We start from the raw sequence: 16,247 nt of genomic DNA, 5'->3' as shown, positions 1-16,247 counted from the left end.
GTTACACGGGAGCGAGAGCCCAGTGCGGGCGGCTTCCCAGCTGACATGGACACACGGCGTTACGGCCCGAGTCCCCGGCCCGAGTCCTGGGGTCCACACACGTCTGTTTTGTCCGGGATGACAACGGCCCAAAGGCAGGGCCGACAGGAACCCACGGCTGTCCTCGGCTTGCCCTCACACTGCTTGGCGGCGCTGGAAACGAGAACGATTTTCATTCCATCTTAAAAACAACTGTGTGGTGCCTGTCCACGCCTCCTGAGGGGGTGCGGCAGGGCCACGTCGCACTGACCGGCACCGTGGCGGCTCACTCCCGCCACACGACAGGCAGGGGGGAAACTGAGGCTCGAGAACTCGCCCAAGTTGAACAGGAATTTCAACGCCGGCAGTGACGGTCCAGAGCAGGGACTACTCACACCTCACGCCCCACGCCAGGGGTGCTCCAAGTGTGGTCCAGGCCTCCCCCGGGAACGTGTTAGAAATGCAAGTTTTTGGCCCCACCGGGTCCTGCTGACCCAGGGGCGGGGCCCAGCCCTGTGTGACGTAGGAGCCCTCCCTGGGGGCCTCTCATTAGAGACTCACCGCCCTCCGCTCCATAGCGCCACGCAGCCAGCCGCCAGTTCTCTAAGGACGAAAGCCATCCCACTGCACAGAGAGGAGGAGCACCGCAGCTGGAGAGCCCGTGGGGGCGGGGAGGAGGGGGGGAGCCGGTGGGCGCGGGGAGGAGGAAGGGGGAGGGGAGCCCGTGGGGGCGGGGAGGAGGAAGGGGGAGGGGAGCCCGTGGGGGCGGGGAGGAGGAGGGGGGGGAGCCCGTGGGGGCGGGGAGGAGGGGGGGAGCCGGTGGGCGCGGGGAGGAGGAAGGGGGAGGGGAGCCCGTGGGGGCGGGGAGGAGGAGGAGGGGGGAGCCCGTGGGGGCGGGGAGGGGGGGAGCCCGTGGGAGCGGAGGGGAGGGGGGAGCCCGTGGAGGCGGAAAGGAGGAGGGGGAGTCCGTGGGGGCGGGGAGGAGGAGGTGGGGGCGGCCCTTGGGGGAGGGGGGGAGCCCGTGGGAGCGGAGGGGAGGGGGAGCCCGTGGGGGCGGAAAGGAGGAGGGGGAGTCCGTGGGGGCGGGGAGGAGGAGGTGGGGGCGGCCCTTGGGGGAGGGGGGGAGCCCGTGGGAGCGGAGGGGAGGGGGAGCCCGTGGGGGCGGAAAGGAGGAGGGGGAGTCCGTGGGAGCGGGGAGGAGGAGGTGGGGGCGGCCCTTGGGGGAGGGGAGGGGAGCCCGTGGGGGTGGAGAGAAGGGGAGGGGAGCCCGCGGGGGTGGAGAAAAGGAGTGGGGAGGGGGGCCCGCGGGGGTGCAGAGGAGGTGAGGGGAGGGGAGCCCGTGGGGGTGCAGAGAGCTGCGGCGCCTTCTCCGGGTCTTCTGCTGAGGAGCTGCCAGGCGCTTGTTCGGGCTGCGCCCCAGGCGAGACAGGCCGCCGCCCAGGGCTCCCTCCTGCAGCGGTGTCTTCCTTTCGGTGGACGGTCTCCCGCGGTGTGCTCCATCCCTAACACGTGTGCGCCTGTATCGAAGGCTTGCCCAGCCGCCAAGCTGTCTTGGACGTGCGTTTGCACAATCCACTACTCAGTCAGTATCGAGGGTGTGAGCTTCGCGTGTGGAGAGCCTGGGTAAATCCTATTAAAACCGAAGCAGCGTCTCAGACTGCAGCCAAAGCAGCTCTGGACCACTGACCGTGCGCTCGGGGAGGGCAGAGCCTGGTGGGACCTGGGCAGCCAGCGGTGACCTCAGAGTCCTGACGAACAAGGCCTCACCGTCTTCCTGGCTTTCTTGTGGCGGGGCCGCTGAATACAGCCCTGTGAGTTTGGGTCTCTGTCTTCATGGGGGCTGTGGTCAAAACCAGACTTTGTAGTTCTATCTGCAGACTTCTGAACAGGAGGCCTGGGTAAAAAGATCTCTGGATGGAGGACCCGTGCAGAGGGAAGTGCAGACCGCAGAGGTGGAGAGAATAATTTCCATGTCCACACTTGAGACTCTGATGCAGACAGGACTCCATTCACCATGTCACCCCTGCCTCTCAGTTTCTGTTTCTTTCCTGCCCTCCCTCAGGGCTGGACTCTACAACGCGAGCTGGATTTCAGTTAAGCAGTTAAGGGCTAGGAGTTAGGAAAGGTGTGCACTCATTTCAAAGTCCCTTTGCTTTCTCCCCCATGTTATGGACCTCACTGTTGGACAGAGAGAGGACAGATGCACTCCTCCTGGACTTCGAGCTCTTCCGCTGGCCAGGTGGCTAGCAAAGCCCCTGTGTGGGTGAGCTTTCAAACAGAAGGGCCCCATGGGGAAGAGCTGCTTATTTCCCAGGCTCCAGAGGCAAAGAGCCTTTTCTCAATAGGTGATGGGTGTCTGACACCTTCCCAGGTGAGGACTTCACCCCACAACTATGGGGGACTGAATCCTGTCCATTCACTAGCAGAAGACATCAGCAGTGGCAGCTGACTGCACCTCAGGTCCTGCTGGCAGCCCCAGCCCTGGCGCCTCCTCTAATTTGTGAATTAATTAGCATATGGATGGGGAGGAACGCTCAGCTTTAAAGACAATCAAGTCGGTTATTGCCAGGCTCACCTCCTTAAGCGATTTGGAAGGGAGGGCAGGGTCCTCCTGCAGGCAACCCTGCCCCACTGCCCAGAGCACTCTGTCCAGCTGAACCTGCAGGTGAGAGGAGATGCCACTCCCCTCTTCTGGGTCTCCTTTCCTTCCTCCTAGCGCTCTTAAGATGCAGGCCCTTCCTTATTCTATCTCCACGACAAGATTATTGTGAGAAAATGGGGCAGGCAGGGCCTCATGGAGAGCGAGGAGAGGCAGGGTCCTGCTGTGGGCCCCCTGATGCCCTAGCGTGGGGACAGAGCTGGAGGGACGGCAAGGCAAGTGCTCCTGCAGCCCAGGGACCAGACTCCAGTTTCCTCCCCGCTGCCCATCCATCCCGCCTGCAGACCGCAGATCCGAGAGACCACACGCTGCAGTCTCAGAAGCAGCGGTTCCTGGCCCTTGCTCATCAACAGATGCCATGAAAGTCAAACCAAAATGAGAACAGGAAAGAAACAGCCCGCAGTGGGACTCTATACTCCTGAAACTCATTGTTGACATGGGTTTTGTGGAATCTATCTCATTAACTGCGGTTTAAAAAAAATTTTGGTTTTAAAAAAATATATCTGAGAGCTTATAATTGTCTATCACTTTGCAGTACTTCACAAGATACCTTGGCATCTGTGATTTCACTGGTTTTTCCAATAATCGCATGAGACGGATCATTCAGATTTGTACCCCCATGTTACAGACGAGAACACTGAGGCTCGTGGAGGTGGTGTGACTTGTTCAAGGTAGCTGGTGACTGACCTGAGTCTCTGACTCATGGTTCGGCCACAGCAAACCTCCCTTCATGGACCTGCTGTCTATCTGTCAGGCCATGGGGGCATTTCTGGTTGCGTGTTCACTGTGGTTAATTTGGGCGCCAGGACTGGTGGCTTGGCTTCTTTCTCTAGCACCGTGTAACGGGAGACGTCAGTGTTGAGCCAGTGTGGTTCTGGTGGAAGGACAGAGAATACTCACATTCCTTAGTGTTGGGGGGTGCCAGGAGGCAGGAGTAGCAGACCATGCCGTAGATATTCCTGGGTCTGTTCTCCAACATGTAGTAGCTGTAGGGAGGGCCACAAAAGACAAAGCAGACAGGTGAGCCCGGAGTGACCACAAGCAAGTACTGACCACCTGGCATGCCCATGGTCAAAGTCAGGCATGAGACAGACCCCCTGGGAATTGGGAACCCTGCGGAGCCAGCAGCCCATTTTGACCACTGACTTTCCTTGGGGGTTTTCAGCATGTCTTGAAATGGAATATTCTTTTTCTAATATAGGGTCAGTGTGAGCCTTTCTTTTAATGTCTCCCCTTTTTGGTTTTCTCACCAATGGATTTGTTTGGTGTGTCTGTGTCGTCATCATCTTCATCACATCGTCCGCTAGAATTACCTGCATGCCCACCACATGTAGGCTCTGTTTAGCTCTCTGGGTGTCTCACCAACCAGGAAGCCAGGCCCCTCTGGAGGAGGAGCACCCTCTCCGTGAGTGCCTGTCTCAGAGCCTGCAGCCTGGTGGGATTACTGACAGAGGTGTCTATGAGCGCCTGGGTCACTGGGACATCCTGGACCACCTGAACACTTGCTAACCGAGATTGGACAGAGCTGGCCGGCAAAGCATGGCTGCAGCAGACAGCAAAACAGTGGCAATGTCTAGAGAGGTCACCACAGAGGGCCTTAAGGTCAGCCTGAAATACAGTCAAGTCATACCTGAAATGCATTTGCTTCCTCCTCAGGAAGCACTTGACTGAAGACACCTACGTAAGTTTGTGCTGGGATTGCGCACAAAGAAAAGGACAAGTCGTTCACAGTAAGACTGTCTGAAGTCCTTTACCCCCATTGATGTTCCATTTTATCTTTCAAGCTTTCTGATGTCCACATGCCAGCCCCATGACCATGCTGACTCTCAGGATGCCCTCCCGGCAGAGCTCTCTGCAGCCACGCCGCCTCCTGGCCCGCCGTCCTCCCCTCCGACGCTCACAGCTCAGGCTCCTTTCCACCTGCAGACTTTGGCACTTCTCTTGGCGCGTGCCCGTTTTCCATAAACACACGTTCAGCCGTGATCATGGAGCCATTTATCACATTGTGAGAAGTCAATTAATAAAGTGAGCTGGTGCCAACGTTTTCCCTTATTACAATTCAAGAGATGAAAAATCCCTCTCTGCTATTGGATTTTTCCGTGTTTGTTTCTTAATCTCTTTTTTATTAGCCTGCACACCCAGGCGTCTGCCAGCAGCAGTGTAAGTGGCAGCGAGGTGCAGGAGCGCTGGGGGGAGTCTTGGACTCCAGCCGCCGTGAGCTGGACCATTACCAGTAACATTATGATCATAATTGCCCGCCCTTCCTCAGGGCCTTTTATCCTCAGATCCCTGTGTATCTTGTAAACATTAATTAACCAATCTCAAAACACCCCTCAGAGAAGCCACAGCAGTCAGTTTTACAGTTAAGCCTTCTGGAAAAAGCCTCTCTCAGACACATATTCTGCCACCCTCCAGAAGCATATGCCCCTGGGAAGCAGGAAGAGATACTGAGGCCCACGAGGCACCTGCTCCCAGGAGGGGGTGTGCGTCTGCGTGTGGCCTCACAAGGGTGACAGGCTCCGGGTCAGTCAGGCCAGCCCCCCTGCAGCTCTCTGACCTCCAGACCCAGTGTAGTCTCTTGGGGCTATTAGTTTCTGCTCTTCTCAGCTCCATCTCCAGCACATCTTCTCCCACCAGATCTCAATTGTCTCCCCCACGGCCTGGGAGTGCTCAGGGGCAGCCTAAGCTGTATTCCTAGCACCCTGTGCTAGGTACTGAGCAGGGAAGGTTCTTGGCAAGGATGGACTGGGAGAGTGCTGAGGCTGACAAAAAGCCCCGAGCGTGTTTTGTGCATCTTTCTTCCCTTTCCTAACAGCAGAACCACAGCTAAGCCCATCCTGGTTAATACTTGGGGTGCTGAGCTCGGTCTTAGATGAAGATCCACAGCCACCTTGGTGGGTGTAGAACATCTGGGCCTAGAGCTGGGTGCCCCTAGGGGCCCCGGGGCCGCCACATTTTGTGCACACCCGGGGGGCCCGCTCCCTCCTGGGGCTAGTCTGCTACCTCTTCTCGGCACACAGGCATCTTCTTGCTCTCATCCTAAGTGGGCGCCTCTCTCTCTGATTCCCATGGGGGCTCTGAATGGCGGCAGCTGTGCCTGCCGCCTTGACAAGGCATCCGGAGCAAGCTGGGTAACCTATTAAATAACTTAGCAAAGAAACAACATTGAAAGGCTATACATTTTAAGAAAGACGTCGGTTCCAGGAGGCTGCAATGGGACTGTGCTGCCTGACTCAGCCTAAGCGTGAAATACCTCACACATTTTCTGACACGCATTGTTGCACAGGACGTTTTTAAATGTTAGATTTTTCTCTTTAGGACTAACCGCAACTCCTCCTGGTGTGGTTTACATCCGTGTCACTCATCCTGGGCTAGAGAGGAGTGGAGCATAATTGTTTAGTTTCTTCCATCTGACAGATTTTCATCAACTTGAAGCTGGGTGTTCATTTAGCGATCTGTGGCGCCGCTGAAGAGTATTGGGTCCCTTTGTCTTTCTGTAAAGTCTAATTTCCTACACTTTGATCTATATTTTGACTTTTCCCTAGTTCTTTTTTTTCTCCTGTTCTTCAAGGGTTGATTAGAGTGAGTAGCCCAAGACAAGACTCAGTTTAAATGGGGCCTCTAGAATCTTCTATGTAGGGATTGACTTCCTCCAGGTCAATAAATAGGTATATAGATTTTCCCTAAAGATTTCCTTTTCGCAGGGCTCCTAAGCATGTAATGGATGTCACTGAGCCATCGGATGCTTCCTTTTCCTTCTACAACATTGGAACGTAGAACAACGCTGTGCCCTTCACTTCGTCCTCCAACCATCCTAGAATGCCTCACTGGAAGGGAGTGGACAGTGTGGAACCCAGCCAGCTGGAGCTTGTCCAGTGGGTAAGATGATGCCTGGGGGAGGTTGTGAAATCTCACCTCTCCTCTCTTCCTCTTCTGCTTTGTTCCCTGGTCCTCCCACACAAGCCTTGCTCAACAGGAAAGCCCCGGTATCACTCATTGTTTAGCTAGTGTCTCGGCCATGTACTGATACACAGCAGAGAGGGCAAAGAAGAAGGAGAGAGTGCCTGCCAAACCACAAGGCAAGAGGGCCAAGGCCCCTGTGGCGGTAGGAAGACAAACACGAGGTGGCCTGCCACGCAGCCTGGGACCAGGGACTCGGGAATGAAACAGCCTTTCAGTGGGCTCATGATGCTGACCTGCCAAAACTCCTCATAAGTCTCCCCTGTGACACAGCATGAGAGCTTTGTTTTGTTCTCTAAACCTAGGGCATGTAGCAGGAAGCAGGCCTCCGGGGTCCTACTGATAAAGCACCAAGCTCATCAGAGCCGAGATGAGGACCGGAGATGAAGGGGCTTTCTGTTTCGGTGGCCTTGGGGTTGGGAGCGATTTATTTGAACAGTCACATCACGCTGCAGAGCCAAACTGGAAAGTGACTATACATTTTCCCCTCCGTGGAGCACTGTGAGGAGGAGTGGAGATGCCTTCTGAGCTGTGTCTCTTGCACAATACCCTCCCCTCAGTGAGTGCTCGGGGCCTCCCCTTGTTCTGGTGCGGAAGAAAAAGTGTGGAATAAGCAGGTCGCTGTTCTCAGGAGCAGGGAGGGAGTTACTCAATATTTCAGAGCCAGAAGGACCCTTTTAAGAGCACAGATGCCAGCTTCCCCACTAATTCTGTAGATGGTCATCCATATCTTTTGAAGCCTTCTAGAGGCAGGAGCTCACGACCATTCCATTATCAAATTTCTGATAAAGGTACTGGGACCAAACAAATTGTTTTCATTGCCACAGAACACCCTTTCTAGTGACTGAGCCGGCACCTGCCTGTGGGACAGGGTTATTTAGAGCATTGGTCCCAGGGCTTGTCCTTTCCGGCTAGAAAGTCTGTGGATCAAAGTAAGAATGGAACAGGCTGCTCAATGTGCACACACACACTGCCCCTTTTAGATCATCTGGAACAAAATCATGGCCGAATCTCACAGACCACCGGGGGATGCACGCACCAGTCTGAACCGTGGCTGGGTCAAAGCCAGCAATGCTGATGGGCGAGGCTCCATTTTGCACCCACTCCTCTGCCCCCTCCACGAAGCTGCCTCACTGGAGGAGCCTATCTAGACCAGCGGCTCCCACACCATTAATGTGTAGATAACTTTCAGATCCTGACCCTTAGTCCAGATGTCGACCCTAGCTTCATACCCGTTTATCCATCTATGTGTTAGATGTCTTGGTCTGAATATCAGAACCACTTCAAATTCCACACATATCTCCTCTGTCCTCCCTCCAAGTCTCCATCAAAGTTTCTCTTCCTCCTGTATTCCACATCTTAGCAAATGGCATCACTTTTGGTCCACATAGCTGGCCAGGGCAGACATCTGAGAGTCCTCTTCAAAGTCTCCTTCCCCACACCCCACACGCACCTGGTCTGCAACTCCAGTCACTGCTGTCTTCCAACACACTCTCAGATTTTTCCTCTCCCTCCAACCTCCAGTGCTTCTCCCTTGTCCCAGTTCTCACCATTTCCCAGCTCATCCCTGATCCCTGGGCTCCCATCTCTCCCCTAGTCAGCATGTTTTCCTCACTGTTGACAAGAGGATCAAGGTACAGCCCGCTTGTGTCCTACACCCGCTTAGAAGTCTGCATGCTGACCCGCGTCAGCATCAAGATGAAGACTCGAGTCTTCAGCATCATTTTCCAGAACCCTTTTCCATCTGGCCCCTGCCCTCCTCGCTGGTGTCTCTACACCCCGCTGCGTGCACCTTCTACTTGGCCACAGGGACCGACAGCTCCACATCCTGTTGGATTGCTCACCCCTTTGCGCTTTGGCATGAGCGTCTCCACTTGGAAAGCTCTGTCCTATTTACCGTCCCAGCGTCACCCTGAGAAGCCTTCTAAGACCCCTCCTGACTCACCTCTCCAGCCAGGGAGTGAGGGTCCTTCCTAGACTTCTAGAACTGTGTGTGCCTACTACACTGTGCTGTGGTCACTACTTTCTTGTCTCACTCCTCCACTGGAGAGCGAGGCACCACATCCTTCCTCTTTGTCCCACGAGTACCTACTTGGCAGGTTCTTAATTCAAAGGTTTACTAAAATAAATGTGGGAGTGGTTATGATAAGTTGTGTCAAGTCAGTTCTCACACTGAGAGGCTGTCAAAGTAAGTTCAGATGTTGCAAAGAGGGTCGTTTTCTTTCCGAGGTGAGCATGGCAAGGTGTGCATGCTTTTCCTTGGAACGTCTATAGTTAATCCATGAAACTCTGCATTTCTTTCATGAATCGTGTATCTGTACCAACAAAAACCAGTCAAGATAAAGTTCTAGGAAGTATATAAGTTATCAGAGACTGAGTCTAGCTATCTAACGTCCAGATCCTACTGAATTTCTCTTGTTCATAGCCAAGCACGGTGTCTGCACAGAGCAGTCCCTCTGCGTACACTTGTCCCACTGGTTGGGAATGCGTCGACTCTGCTTCTTCTAACGTGCTTCTTTTGATGGAGCCCCCACAACACAATATCCTCAACTAAATTAACTACTCAGCTACAGAACTTTTATTTTTATCATATTTCCTAAGAGAACAGTCTAATACCTTCCCTGGGTATGGCTACCAGCATTTTTGCATATTGAAAAATAAGGTTCTGCGATAATGTTCCCCTGCTTTCTTTATTCATTTCACAAGTATGTTTGAATCATACTCTGTGTCAGGGACATTGACATGGAGCTGTCCAGCAGATATGTGGACATGCAGGTCTGCAGCTGAGGAGGTAGGTCTGAAAAACTAGGGAGACTGGAGGTGGGAGGCAGTCACCAACAGAGAGAGAGTGGTGGAAACCAGGGAAATGGATGCTTCTCAGTAACAAATTGGAACTAAGGTTAATTTCTGCAAGTTTAAAATATCTCCTTATTTTAAAGAGTTATTCACTTTCAGTCTATTTCTAAATTGGTGGGTCTTTCTGCCTTTTTTGTATTTCCTTCTTCTTATAGACTTCTTCTAGCACAGTGTTCTCATTTGGATATATCCTTCTTATTTTCTTCCTCCTGTTAATTCAATACAGTGATCCAGGGACATAACACAAGTGGGTTGTAAAGTATAGTGTACGATTCAAAATGCTGCTGCCACCACGACCACTGCCATCACCTCCACCACCTCTGCCTCCACCATCACTGCCTCCATCATCATCATCACTGCCTCCATCGTCACCACCTTCATCACCCCCACCACCTCCATTATAACCACCTCCATCATGACCACCACTGCCTCCATTATCACCACCACTGCCTCCACCATCACTGCCTCCATCATCATCATCACTGCCTCCATCGTCACCACCTTCATCATCCCCACCACCTCCATTATAACCACCTCCATCATGACTGCCATTGCCTCCACCATGACTGCCTCCTCATCACCACCTGCATCATCACCACCTCCATCACCTCTACTACCTCCCTCATCACCACTTTCATCATCACTACCACCACCTCCCTCATCACCACCTCCGTCATCACCATCACCTCCGCTATCTCCACCACCACCACCATCTCCACCGCCTTTGTCACCTCTACCACCGTGTAGCCTTCACCACGGCTTTTAGTTTCTATCTGCAGCCCTTGCAAGAATTACGTGGTGTGGCCACTAGAGAAGGCAGAAGCAACAGCCATCACTTGGTATTGACTGGGTGTCAAGGCTGTGTTTTCCTCATCTCACGTAGAACTTGCTGTGTGTCTTGCCTATAAGAAGGAAGATTTTATCTTTCTATCTTTCAGGCTAGTTGCATTTTCACTTTGCTTTTTTGGGAACGCTTTCAATACCTAACAGAACTGTGGTGGAATTACAGGCACCATATGACTCAAATATTCCTATTAGTAGCTCTTACCCTCAGTTTTTTCCAGAATACTAAAAATTATACTTTTGTATGGAATTTTAGTTTTCTTTTCTCCAAAGCATTCCACATGTGTTATCTCATTGTAAGTGTTCAACAAATTTGTTTGATTTGGCTAGTCAGAGGATATCATTATGACTAATGTCCACTTAAGAGACACAGGAGCTGAGCCTGGGTGGGCCGCGTGTCCTGTGAAGGGTGGTGGGACTTGCCATCCTAGATGCCATGCTTCCTGACTGCAGACACGTGCCCTCCTCCCTACCAAGCTGCCCCTCGTAGACCAGGACAAACGGTAGGAGTGATGCTACGCTGCAGGCCTGAGGTACTCATGTTTGCAGGGTCCTCACCAGTGGGCCATGCAGGGCTTTCTGCAGAAAGCGTCCTGGGGTGCATTCTGACAGTGCCCACGCTTACCCCGGGAGACAAGGCCCACACTCAGCGTCCTTCTCCATGTCCCCTGGTGTCAGCACGGTGGCTCGGAAGAAGCCTTCGCAGTCTTTGTGGCGCCTGCATATCTGGTAGCCTCCTTTGGAAAACTTCTCCGCCGGGCAGGGGACGCAACCATAGTCTTCATCTTTGGTGCCGTAGCCACAGGACTGGCCAAGGAAGAGGACAGAGGACGCAGGTGAGCACAGGGGCCGCAGCTGCCATGACCAGACCCGCGGTCCTTGGGCACACAGGGTGCACCGGGCACTGATTTAGCTCAGGGACCACATGTAGAACAACACAAGCTAGGGTAAGGACACTGGCGTGAAGGAGGGAGAGCTCACCAGGCTGGGGGCTGTGGCCTGGCGGACAGGCAGGGGGCCTTACCAGGTAGGGCTCCTCCCCAGGCCCACACTGGGGACACTCGTGGCACAGCCCGGTGGTCTGGTTGTAGTACTCATTCTCGCCGCAGCTGGAGTATTCTGCTCTGGCTGAGCACATCAGAGACACCTGCCACAAGAAAGGGGATGTTTTGTCCTCCTGACATGCTTGGAGACACATATAGTTACTTGGGGTCAGCACCCAGACAGCCTGGAGGTCGGTTGAGGACAGAGCCCGCTGGTGAGGGCCTCACTCAGTCAGTCGGTGCTTGTCTGGTGCCAAGTCCCTAGTACCTTTAGCTAATAAGTTGTGCAGGCCACCCGCTGCCCACCAGCTGGCCTCACTCCTGCCTCCCTCTCGTCCTGCGTCAGGAACCCCATCCTTGAGGCCTGACCCATGAAATCTTTCTCTCATTCTCTCCAAAGACATGGACAAGGGGCCCCTTCCCGGAGCATCAGAGCACAGCCGCTTTAGTCACATGGTCCTCCTCTCCCGCCTCCCCTCAGCTACGTGTCCCACAGGCATGGTGCTCATCACACAGGCATTGGGTTGTGCACATCACAACATAAATAAGCATTTCAGGACATTTCTATCCATGAAACCCTATCAAGGGAGCACCAACCAGAGAGTCTAATGTGAACCTGGGGCGCTCGTCAGTGCTTTGCAGGCATCATCGCACTGCACCCCCAGAACTCGGTGAAGGAGGTGCTGTTATCACTGTTCCCATTTCACAGCTGTGGAAACTGAGGCTTATGAGACCAAGGAACTGGCCCAAGGTGGAGTGGCTGGTGAAGGACACAGCCCGGACGGGAGCTCCCACTGGGACTCCGCCTGGGCTGCCATGGGCTCTCTCGGGGGTGAGGCTGTAGGGCAGGCAGGGGCTCAGCCCACTCACCAGCAGGACGGGGAGCCAGGGTGTCCGCTTGCAGTCTCCCACGTGAGCCATCCTCCCCTGCAGGTTCACCTGCAAGACACACTTCATCAGCGCCCTTGGTGCCTGCAGGCCCGAGGCTGCTCCAGGATGGACTGGCCACAGCCCAGCCCCTAGCCTGGGTCCCTGCCTTCACTGTATCCTACTGGGTGTGAGGGACCTCCCAGCAGAGTGGGAAACGAATACACCCGAAAAGTAAAGGCAGATTTTAAGCTGAGCCCCAGCCCCCTCGGACAGACTCCATTCATGGCCCTCCCAGCATCACCCCTGTCCCCGGGAAAGACCTCCAGAGAGGAAGGACCAGAGCACACCGAGGGCCTATTGGTAAAGTGGGGGCAGTGACCAATAGCTTCACCTGCTTGGAGAGTCTGAAGAACCCTGGAACGAGGTGCTCCAGGCTAGTGCTGACCCTCTGGCTCCAGGGGACCCCTGGATATAGTGCCAGGAAGCACAATGTGGCCCATTCCCTCCCCACCCTACTTCCCGCTCTCCCAGCCCTGCTGTAAGGTTCTTCCCTCTCTCTGTTAAGAATGGGTCATCCATCAAAGTGATTAAGAGAATGTATAAGTTCAACTACTAAATTTTACAGTTGAGACAACGGAAGCCCAGAGAGGTTAGTGACTTGCCCAAGGTCACACAGCTGCTTAATGAATAGAAGATGGCTACATTCCAGTCGTTCAGATGCTTGTCCCCAACTTTTAAGGAGGAGGTGTTATTTTTCACTTTTCCACTTTCAGAAAGGGAGACCTGTGTTTCTCATTCAAAGCAATTTTACCTGGGAGCCTGGCTGAACAGAGAGAGAGGATGTGCTCACATGAGCGCCTAGATTCCCCAGTTGCCACAGTCTAGGTCACTGTTGCCTTGCTTTGTCACTGGGGATTGTGTAATTTAATAAACAGAAACCTCATTTAAAATGGAGTCCGGAGGCCAGAACAGGGTGCTCCCATGCAGTACCTCAAGGTCAATTACAGAAAAGATGGTGGATTACAGACCCCAGCAGAATGAAATGTCAACAGGCAGATGATCAATTACAGGAAGAGATGGTAAGTGGCATCCCAAACAGAAATTGACAACTGGGGTTGTCAACTCTGCCAGTGAGCAACCATCACCAGCCTGAAGTCTTGCTTCTCTCCAGTGGACTTTCCTTCAAAACAACCCCTCCCAATTTCCTCCTTTTTCTCTATAAAATGATGTTCCTCTCCCTTGTTTGTTGGATTTGTCTATGGTCTGCCATAGCATGCACATCCTGAATTGCAATTCTTTTGTATTCCCAAATAAACTCATTTTGCTGGTAAAATAACTACCATTTTTATTTTTAAGGTTGACCAGATGAATTAGAGACAAAAGAGTGTGCCTTCACCTAACAGCGGGGCTGTGTGAGGAGTCTTCAGCATCAACTCTGACTCAGACCAGAAGTCAAACTGGGCCTTGGGAAGCCCCCCAAGAACTTTCACCCCCTGGATCCTCTTGGTCCTGGTGAGCCATCGTTGGTCATCGAAACCCGTAATTCCCAAAACCACACAAAAAAAGACTGTGCAGGGTAGCTCAAAGCAGGAGCCCCGATCAATGGGAAACCATTCCTTTTTTTTAGGAGGAAAGCCCTGAACTTTGTTTTTACAATACAATAACCTAATATATTAGGGAGAAAAGCAGCCAGAAGATTATTTATTGGAAATATAGAAATTAAGCTAGAGAAAGAGGGAGGGCTGTGTAAGTCAAGAGTTGGGGAAGGGCTGAGAGAAGAAAACCAGGGGCCAGTTAGTAGGGTGGGGTGGGGGGGCTGCTGAGAAGTTAATTGCTTGAGCGTACAGACAGGGTCTTCTTTTGTAAACACCCCAGGACTTAGTGCCTTGTGCAGTGAGATTTTGGGGGAGAATGCACATTTAGGAGAAGCACCCAACACATAAATATGTAGCTGGGGGGACTGGCCTGGTGGCGTAGTGGTTAAGTTAGCACGTTCTGCTTCGGCGGCCCAGGGTTCACCAGTTCGGATCCTGGGCGCGGACGTACTCACTGCTCATCAGGCCATGCTGAGGCGGTGTCCCATGCAGAAGACCTAGAAGGACCTACAACTAGGATATACAACATATATACTGGGGCTTTGGAGAGAAAAAAGAAAAAGAGGAACATTGGCAACAGACGTTGGCGCAGGGCCAATCTTCCCCCCAAAAAAAAAAAAAAGTAGTGGGAGGCCAGTGAGGGACACATCCCAGGCGCTCTGAGTCCGCCTGCCTCTCAGCTTTTGCAGGCCTTCCAGAGAGCAGGGCTCTGGCTTCTTCAGGGATGATGCCTGCCCCACCTCCGTCCCTCCCTGTCCCACCTCCTGACGGGGAGCAGCAGGCACCCACGCTTCCCACAAGAGGTTGGATAAAATCCAGGTGGAGCCTTAGATATTGTGCTTATTTATCATTAAAAGAAACAAAAGACCCAATGGAACATCCGTTCCGTGGAACACCGTGCAGGGCTCTACAAAGAGAAACCACCAGAAGAACAGCTGTGGGTTTGCATTTGTCAAGTTTCTCTATAATAGAAGCAGGTCTGGAGTGACAGCCACTAGATTCTCAACAAAGATTGTTTGGCAGGGAGTGAAATAGGGTGGGTGACTAAGCATGGAGTGAGGGTGATGGGGAACATGCCCTTTTATACAATTCCTACCATCAGAATGATGGAGAAGAGTACATGTGAACTGTGATCAGGAAAAAAGGCAATACAGACATTTCCTTTGGGAAGAAGTGTGTCTCTGATTGCTCTGAGAACAGGCTGGGGAAGGATGCCCTGGGGGCTGACCCCACGGAAAGAGACCGACCCGAGACTCTGGGGCAGGCGGCACAGCCCGGCCCAGGGCCTGGATCTTCCCGGGGTTGGCATGGTTACCATGGAGGTGTCTCTCAGCGGTGAGGAACCTCAGGGGTGTTTGGGGCAGGGTTAGCTTTCTGGAATCTCTTGAAGAGATACGAAAGCTGTCTTTCCCCACTTTCTAGCACACAGTCTTGCAATTCAGTACTACATTTACATTTGAAAGACACTGACTGGACTAAGGCGAGATTAAAGCACAGGCCGGCCCAGCGGTGAACTCCCGGTGTTTTCCTTCTAGCAACAGAGCAAGCTAGGGCAGGCCAGGTGAGAGGCAAGCGAGGCCGGCCTGCAGCCCCGCTGGCTGGGGAGGGTGAGGTGCAAACCAAAGCCAGAAACAGAACGTAGGAACCGGCTCCTCCCACTGGCCTGGCCTTGGCTTCAGGACTGTGGGTAGCAGAGGTGGGTTTCCACAGAGTTGGGTCTCCCAAGGAGAGCTGCAGCCAGGGAGTCCTTCCAAGAACAATACTAAGGGTTCCTAATTTAATTGACTTCTAATTATAGCTGAGCCTGGGAGGGCTTCCTGGTAAACCCAGGGGCGCTGGGCCGGCGAGCCTTAGTGTCAGCTGGGAGCACTTATTGAAGGGCTCATCAAAGGTGTTCCCCGGCAAACCCAAGGAGACAGAAAAGAAAGACAAATGAATACACAAGTGAAAACAAGGAGTCTGTGGCTTTGGTGCGCCTCTATTATTATTACTAATTCTCTAAGAAGGTGAGCGGGTGGGCAAGGAGGCCCAGGCAGCCCTTTGGTTAGGATTCCTTTTTTTTTTTGTGAGGAAGATCAGCCCTGAGCTAACGTCCATGCCAGTCCTCCTCTTTTTGCTGAGGAAGACTGGCCCTGGGCTAACATCCGTGCCCATCTTCCTCCGCTTTATATGGGACGCCGCCACAGCATGGCCTGACAAGCGGTGCGCCGGTGCGCCCAGTATCAAACTCAGGCCGCCAGCAGCAGAGCGCGAGCCCTTAACCGCTGCGCCGCGGGGCCAGCCCCAGGATTCCTTTTCTGAGCTGACTTGCCGTCGCAGAATGTGGTTCTGCACTAGGGAGCCAGCTGCCTGGGAGCAGTGGGGCCGCCGGAGCGGCTCGCAGCCGTGATCTCCTGGTTGTTT

At 53.4% G+C, this 16,247-nt stretch overlaps 1 protein-coding gene and 1 long non-coding RNA gene across 2 annotated transcripts in view; one reads left to right on the top strand and one right to left on the bottom strand.

Moving 5' to 3' along the window:
• EDAR (ectodysplasin A receptor) overlaps positions 1 to 12,314 on the bottom strand; it is a 32,166-nt gene extending 19,852 nt beyond the window's left edge. The window contains exons 1-4 of the mRNA XM_058534327.1: positions 12,250 to 12,314; positions 11,361 to 11,483; positions 10,962 to 11,143; positions 3,578 to 3,663 (exon numbers count right to left, since the gene is read on the bottom strand). Of these exons, the coding sequence (XP_058390310.1) occupies positions 3,578 to 3,663; positions 10,962 to 11,143; positions 11,361 to 11,483; positions 12,250 to 12,300 (442 nt within the window). The 5' untranslated portion in view covers positions 12,301 to 12,314. The remainder of the gene's footprint in view (positions 1 to 3,577; positions 3,664 to 10,961; positions 11,144 to 11,360; positions 11,484 to 12,249) is intronic.
• On the top strand, positions 1,708 to 14,036 carry LOC131399818 (uncharacterized). Its single transcript, XR_009217241.1, has 3 exons — positions 1,708 to 1,829; positions 6,382 to 6,556; positions 13,606 to 14,036. It is a non-coding gene; the product is annotated as an uncharacterized LOC131399818 (long non-coding RNA).
• Positions 14,037 to 16,247: the final 2,211 nt, after the last annotated feature.

Source organism: Diceros bicornis, chromosome 40, assembly GCF_020826845.1.
Source record: "Diceros bicornis minor isolate mBicDic1 chromosome 40, mDicBic1.mat.cur, whole genome shotgun sequence".
Classification (NCBI taxonomy): Eukaryota; Metazoa; Chordata; class Mammalia; order Perissodactyla; family Rhinocerotidae; genus Diceros; species Diceros bicornis.
This window is presented reverse-complemented; position numbering and strand designations above follow the sequence as displayed.